This window comes from Netta rufina (assembly GCF_964035555.1).
Source record: "Netta rufina genome assembly, chromosome: 19".
In the NCBI taxonomy this organism is placed as follows: Eukaryota; Metazoa; Chordata; class Aves; order Anseriformes; family Anatidae; genus Netta; species Netta rufina.
In genome coordinates, this window is record NC_140143.1 from 9,417,072 (window position 1) to 9,424,871 (window position 7,800).

The following is a 7,800-nucleotide window of genomic DNA, read 5'->3' on the forward strand; positions in this document are numbered from 1 at the left end:
CTAAAGGTACAGAAAAGGAACTAGAGCAAACAGGAGCGAGGTGCCCGAGTTTGTGAACTGTGCACTGAAATCTTTGTGCGGTTGAGACCCATAAAACAGGAGTGCTTTTGCTGTTGCTCCTTGTGGGATTTCTTACCTTTATCTGCAGTGTTAGAGCCGAGTGGTGCTAGGAAAGGACACAGAGGGCCTTATTTGTAAGAGCTGGAGAATGGGCTTCATTCCTGTTCGTGCTGATCATGTACTCAGGTAATCTGCCCTGTTCAGCAAGAAATCACATCAACTTCTCTTTCAGTCCACAGCTGTGTGTAGTACCTATGGGACTTGGCATTTATATCTCAGAGGGAGACCTGCAGAGTCACCGCTCAGTGGAGGCTTAGTAACTAAAACAGGGTTTTAGCTATTGTGCCCCCAAAAAATGTCCAGGTCATGGGTTTGCTCATGAAGTACATCATTCCTTGTCCCCACGCTGTCAAAAACGGGAGCAGCTTTGAGATTTTTTTTTTTTTTAATTTGAAAGGGCCAGACCTTAGCATGCATCTCCCATAGATCTCTTGGTACAAAATGGAGTGAGAATAATAATTAACTTTATTGGAGCCTAATTTATCCAGCTGTTATTTCTCATGGCATATTTCTGTTGACACAGGCCTGAGTAAAAGCACTCATTGGACAAAGTTCATGCTCACGCAATCGTTCTCACTTTTAGTTTCAGAGGGAGGTCCTTTCATTGCCTGAATGGTGAATTAGAAGGCGAATGAGATGCATGTAGTCAGCGTTTCTAGCTCTCATCACTGGTCCTGTCTTGGGGGAGTGTACTTATCTAGAGCATGACAAAACAAACAAAAAACCCAAAACATTTATATGGTCTGATCCTAAATCCACACTGCTTCTAGGATTGATTTATAGATGAACCAAAGCAATAATGTAGGCGAATTTTGTACCATGCTACTTTGGCCTTGGCTAAAGGTTATGAAAGCTCCTGACAACAGAAAAATGATGTAGACCAAGGCCTGCCCTTAAATCTCACATAACCTCTGAATGCCCAGATAACTTTTTCAGTCTGGTCTTTGGTGAGTGAAGAGCAGTCCCAGAGATTTCACCAGGTACACATGAGCATTCAATCTCTCTTTATTTCCATTCATCAGTCTGTTTTTAAGACCCATAGTCATAAGCCCCTGTGCACCCCCATGGATTTTCCAAGCAAGCAGCTCCTACGGAGCACACATGAACAGGTCTTTGATCAGGCACCACACTGTGGAACTGTGTTCCTTCACGTGGACCTTAGGAAATGTTTTTGGATGTGCAAAGCAGCAGTTGAGGATAAGTGTTAGGGATCACTACAGCAGCTCCCAGCATAACGGTCCATTTGGAAATTACACAAATTGTGGTTTTGGTTTATTTCTGAACGACTGGGAGTGTGTGCTTCTAGTGGGCCTGGCACTGGTAGGGCTTTTCTGTGCCGCAGGGCGGTGGCTGGCAAGCAGCGGTGGGGCTGGAGGTCCTTGGCTGTGGGTTTTGAAGCTCTGTGGAGTGTAGGTCAGCCTTTGCTCTCGTTGCAGGCTGCTCTGGCATTCTTTTGTCTGGAAGAGTTCAACAGCACCTGGTAAAGTCCCACTTTACCACACAGGATCCATTGGCAGGCTACTGCAAAGTGCCAGCGTGCTTCTGCAGGGCAGTAAGGCAGTTTGTTAATGGATTTTCATTCTGTTCTCTATGGAGGAAAAAATAACAATATAAACCAACATCATTTTCTTCAAAAGCTCATGGAGATGTTGTGTAAGAAGTCAAAGCAGAAGCTGAAGAGAAAAAGCTTAAAGCTTCCACGTGCATATCCACTGCTTACTGCATCTTGTTCAGCCTCGTCGTTTCTCTGCAGCCTCCGGAGTGAGGAGAGCTTGTTTCAGGCTGAGACATAAACATCCAGAAGTCCCCCGACGGAGTGCATTCTGTAGAAGACGCCCAGCGGGAGGCCGAAGTTCACGATGGCAAACCAAGTGGAGTAGCCGTAAAATGATTTCTCCAGTCCGTTCTCAAACACAGGGTGAGCCCCAAACGTGGGCATTATCCACAGCTACAGAGGCATAAAGAAAAAAAAAAAAAGAGCACAAGTCAGAGGATGGCAAGCTGTCTCCTACCTGCACTCTAATGTCAGCACTGGCTCAAGTAATTGTAGGAATATTTCAAGAGTGTCAGAGGGGTCCCCTTGCTTGGGAAGAGGAGGGAAGTTCCCTAGTTATGCCTCTGGCTCCTTGCTACATGTCAAATGCTGTTAAATTTCCAGAAGCCTAATGATAACCTCGCTCTGCCCCAGGCAGCTTTATCTTTCTACAGAATTTCTGTTTCCTTGACCAATTCAGTTCACTTGTTTAAGGTTGTAATGAAGCTTCATGTTCCTTCAGAATGCCAGAGCACATCAGGTGAGTTCCAGTCCTGCAGACTGTTGATTACAAAGCCTCGCTGCTGGTTGCTCGTTCCCCCAGCTATCTCATGAAACACAATGGTTTTGATGATGTTTACAGGAGCTAAAATCCTGATGTTTAAGGATTTATTAGCTGTCTCCTTCCTGCACTCTGGAAATGTTTGACTCTTAGGTAAAAGAGGGACCTTAAAATTATGGGAGCGGGAAAGAGGGAGCTCAAAATTACAGGAGTGGGACATTAATGGGAGAACAGACTTGACTTGCCCCACCAGGAGACCGAAACCTTGTGGGCAAAGCTTCCTTGTCTGGAAGGGTGGCCCAAAAGGAAGACAAAGAGAGCACATCGGTCTTGGTATCACAGGTCATCACAACCCAGTGAGGCTGTGATGTGGCAGAGAGAGCAATACTTACTATGATGTTGCACAAAACCAAGAAGAATGAGATCTCTTTTAATGCTTTCCTCTTCCAACTCAGGTGAGAGTAGGAATGCATGTAGGATAGAGAGACTCTCCGGAACTCCTGTCCGAGCTCCAGCACGCTCACTCGTCTCTGGTCATGTGCTTCGTGGTTTTGCTCTTCACTCACTTCTTCCTCTTTGTTGGGTGAGGCCTGTGTGTGCTCCTGTGCGCTCCTCGGTGTGGTCATCTCTTCACCAGGCAGCTCTGAATCCACTGGATGCTGCCCGGCGTGTCCTGCGTGCCTTGCCTCAATTGCTGCTACGAATGGTTCCCGCTGGAGCCCATCGATGATGAAGATGTTTTGGGTGATGTACTGGAAGATGAGGAGGACAGAATAGGACAGGATGAGGCTGTTCAACAGGTCCTTGGGGTTGGTGGCCACAATGGCGACGATGGAGAAGTAGGACATGGCGATCTGGCCGAGGGCTGCCCCCATCAGTAGGATCACGTCCAGGCTGCGGGTTGGGTTCTTCAGCGTGTCCAGCTCCCTTTTCTCCAAGGCATGGATGATTGTCCCGACGACTGCACACACGCTCATCAGGGGCAGGAGCACGATGTAGTAGGAATAATACATCACGAAGACCTGGCGGTTGGGGGCTGAGCCCGTGGCCTGGATCTGGTACATCATGAAGACGCAGATCCCGATGATTACGGCAGCGGCGCCCAGCAGGGGCCCAAAGACCACGCCATGGAGCTTGAACTTGGGCTTGATGTGAGGGGCATGGTGGTGGCTTATGCGTCGCCCCACGTTCTTCCACATGACGTAGAGGACGGAGCAGCAGATGAGGCAGTACTCGGTGTTGAAGGGGTAGAGCAGGATGTAGCCCTTCTGGAAGACTTTGCAGGTGGTTGTGTTTGGGCACGTGCACAAGTTAGTCTCATTGCCTGGAGTGTGAGAAGAGGAAGGCAACAATTAAGAGGGAGATGGCCTGAATGTCACAGCCACCTCTGGAAGTTTCTTGTGTGCAGGAACAGCAATCAGGAGGAAGTTAGGTCTTCGAGGCTGTGAGGATTCCAGAATAACAGCATTGTAAGTACTGGATGAGAGAGAGCCCTTCCTTCACAGCAAAGCCCCCCTCTGTCTGTACTCTTGGAATATTAGTCAACCCATCCTGTCCCACTCCACCTGGCCCTTTTTCCCCCCACCATATTCTCAGAAAGTAAAGTAAAGCAATGATATAAGTCTCTTCTACTTCGGCAATTTTTTTTTTTTTTTTTCTTTCAGCTGATAGGCAAACGTGAACAAAAAACGCTAATTTACAGTGGGCTTTTCCTCTCCTAGCCCTTGGGTGCATGGCTTCATGGAGCGTCCTTCCCCAACAGGTTAAAAAGTCTTCCCTGTGCAGCTCATCTCTTCTAGATAACGTCCAGCAACAGGGAAGTCATAGAATTTTGGGGAACCGGTTGTGACATCTGAATTGCTGGGATCCAGAACTGTTGTCTCCCCAAAGGTCATCTACGTCAGCCTAACAGGAGCAGGGATGCGTGATAAAGGAGCCTCACCTGCCAATCGCTGCTCCACCTCTCGCAGCTGAGATTCAATCTCCATGTGGATGGAGTCGTTGGTCACTGCCAAGAGCCAGAGGAGGAGGTTAGTGGCTATGGTCAGCATCAGCCCACACCTGGATGAACAGAAAGGCACTTTTAAAGTCTTGCCCGTGGAGGTTGTTTATGGTCTGAGTGTACATCCCCCTGCCATGAAGTGCTGCTCTTTGCTTTTTGCTTGTGCGTGCATGGACGCATGCAAACATTGTGCTTTTGGGCCTGTTCTGTGTGTGGGCACTGGGACATGGCTTTGCATGTGTGAATACAGCTGTGCATGTCCCCATGTGGCCACTGCAAAGAGCAGGGAAGGCTCACTGGTGAATCTGGCCTGGCTCTGGGTGCAGATGCCCCCCACATCTGCAGACAACAGCTAGTGGTGGGACTGGGGAGACCACCCCCATGAATTAATGGTGCCAGTGCGGAGGAATTTGGAAACAAGAGGAAGCAGTTGAAGGCATGTGTGAAAACAAAAGGGAGATGGTGAGGAGCATGGGTCTGGTGGTGTGATGCAGAATAGACAGAGTCTGTGTCAGGTCAGAGGGAGGCAGGTCTGGCAGAGACAAAGGGGATAACACACGGAAAGGAATAATTCCTCTAGGGGAGTGGAAGGCTTTTTTCTGCCCTTTTTGTACCTGGTGAGGTTGTGCTGGACTTGAATGCAGTCCTTCGAGTGATGCCACAGAAAAAAAGCCTGCAAATCAATAACAATAATGTGAGCAGGGTGAAGCTGGCAGCACGCCACATGTGGTGGAAAGGGCCAGGCGGGCAAGAAGGCACGTGTCTGGGTAGGAGGAAACCTGCCTCTGTGCACAGGGACACTCGTGTACTTGTGTTTCAGTGCCAGCACACGTGCTGGCATCCCTGGGTGACCCCAGCATGTGTGTGCATGTACCTAATGCCAAAGGAGGGCTGGGAGATCTACCTTTTTTTGTCTTGTGTATACCAAGATGTTTGCTGCTGGGGTGGGAGCTAGTTTACTTTTCAAATATGGGTTTGGGCAAAAAGAGGCTTGGTATCAAATGGCATGAGATACTTTGCATGCAAAGGATTTTTTATTTTTATTTTTTAACAGGGGATGTATTAGCAAATAAAGAGGCTGGTGCAAAGGTATTTCTGTGAAGTTTCCTCTCTTTTCTCCCTACTTTGATGTTGCAAAGCAAACCCATCCGGGTTCTGCAGCATGTCAGCGAGCGCTAGAGCAATGTCTTTCTAAATCTTACCTCTTTGTCTCTTAATCTGGCACATCGGGAGTGTGGGTGGGTGTCATTTGAAATGGCATTTGATACTTCAATGCTCAAGAGAACGCCTGCCTCACATGCACCCACTTTCCCAAGTCTCCCCACTTCCCCCACCCCTTTGTTTCCCAGCAGTGGGACAGAGAAAGCAAAAGCAAGCAAGCTCCCAGGAGGGTGACGTGCATTACCTGGGTGGAAACAAAAAGGATTTCGATGCTGGGGAACACGATTTCCACCTTGGATTTGCAGTGGATTTGAATTATGCTGTAGCCGATCTGGAAGACGTTCAGGAGGACGCTGAAACTACCAAACAGCAGCAGTGACCCTGGACAAACAACAAAAACACCAGTAAATAAACAAAGATGTGTCTGAGGAGCATCTGAACCCAGCTGGGGACTGGAGACTCCTGGATTTGTGCAGAGCTGGTGTCCTTCCCCTTTGGAAGTGCTGTGATTTTAGAGAAGGGGAGAAAGGGAAGCCTGGTTCCTGAACCTGGTGGTGTGCTTTGGCTGGTTTAAGGTGTTGAGATGATGCAAGGTGTTTTCTTGTGCTTGGATACAAGGTGTTGTTGTTGTTGTTGTTGTTGTTTTTGCCTTTTCTGTGCAATCTGGAGTGACAGAAGTAAGGTAATGATGGGTGATGGTTTCTGCCTTGTGAAGAAACCCCAAGATAAAGACAGACCTCACTGAGGCTTTTGGCAGCAGCAACCTGCAGAAGTTGGGACCCTTCCTGCTGTTTTCCCTTTCTCCTTTGACGCCTCTCTGCAGCCTCGGGTAGCTTGCAGCTTTCTTCCCTTCAATTTTCCCTACTCGATTATCAAGACAGCGCACTAATTATAAACTCCCTGATAGGCTAGAGGCAGGGCTGCTTAGAGAAATGTCATTTCAGAAAGTGGGGCAGCTACTGATGGAAAATCTCCCAGGAAAGCCAGGTGTCACTGGGCTGTGACTCACTGGGCAGGAATCTTCCCCTGGAAATGGGAGCGCTGTGATGTTAAACAAGGGCGAGGGAAGCCCGGGGCTGCACCACGCTTGTTGCTGGGCTGTGGGTGGGAAGGGACCACGACACGAGGTTGCACTAGAGGCTGAAGGAAAATCAAATTCAAGGCTCCCCTGGCTGCTCTGCTTCCTCCCTGTGGCATCCCCTGTGCCCCTGTCATTCCCTGGCTTTGCACCACGAGCTGGCAGGGCACTGGGAGACTCACATTGCCCTACCTACATCTCCTGTGGCTTCTAGATCTTTTAATAGCAGGGAATTCTGTATCTTTCAGGAAGAAGGGGGAAGGCATGAGCTGGTAAATAAAAGCAGAATTTACCCCTAATCCAGACTGGTCCCGCGTGAGAATCTCGGTAGAGCACGGCGTGGGGCTGCCGACTGGTGCCCAGCAGGTAGTAGATGATCCAGCACAGGCACACGACCTTGAGGATGGAGAGCAGGATCCAGACGTCGGCCAGCGTGATGGCCACGTGGTTGAAAATCATGCTGCTGATGAAGGCGCTGCCCAGAAACACCACGTTCATGGCCAGCAGCCCCGAGAAGAGCTGCCCGGCTTTCTGAGCTTGCCTGTCGCGCTGCTGCAGAGACGAGCAGTGGCGGTACAGCCAGGACTTCTCATAGTGGATCATGGCGGTGCCCGCTGGGGCTGAGATCGACCTCCTCTTGCAGTGGTGGCAGGGCTTTTGCCTCGAGACTTTGTCGCCTGACATGGTTCCTCTGCCTGCGGGTTGCCTGCCACAGTGAACAGAGGGGTTAAAAAGTGTGGGAGCAGCAGGGGATGTGTGGAGTCGGGAGGTGCTGTGCGCTGGTGTCAAAGCAGCTTGTGCGGGGACCTCCCTTACTTGCTTTGCAGCTTCCCTTTCCCTCTCCAGAAGCTGGATGAGAGGGAAAAATAGATTGGTGTTTAGGCCAGGCTAGCATTAAAAATTTCTAGAATCATTGCAGGGCACAAGGAAAAAGTCCTTCTGCCAGCAACTGTCCAGAGACGCTGGCATTACAATGGGCATTTGGTGTCTCTGTCCTGCCCCAATGGTACTTGAAGTTGTTGGGACCAGAAGTGCCCAAATCATTTTCATCCTCACCTTTCACACCTCTGTGTGCAGCCCTGGGTTCAGGTTTCCTCCTTTCCCTTTGTTGCAGTAGGGATTAG

The 7,800-nt window shown here is 49.4% G+C and overlaps 1 protein-coding gene across 1 annotated transcript; it reads right to left on the minus strand.

The window, feature by feature from the left end:
- Positions 1–1,897: 1,897 nt before the first annotated feature.
- OTOP3 (otopetrin 3) lies at positions 1,898–7,360 on the minus strand (the record flags this gene model as incomplete). The annotated part of the gene is made up of 6 exons (XM_084298311.1): positions 1,898–2,068; positions 2,828–3,759; positions 4,378–4,496; positions 5,052–5,110; positions 5,843–5,979; positions 6,970–7,360. 6 exons carry the CDS (start codon positions 7,358–7,360, stop codon positions 1,898–1,900), a joined length of 1,809 nt encoding a protein of 602 aa, XP_084154437.1.
- Positions 7,361–7,800: the final 440 nt, after the last annotated feature.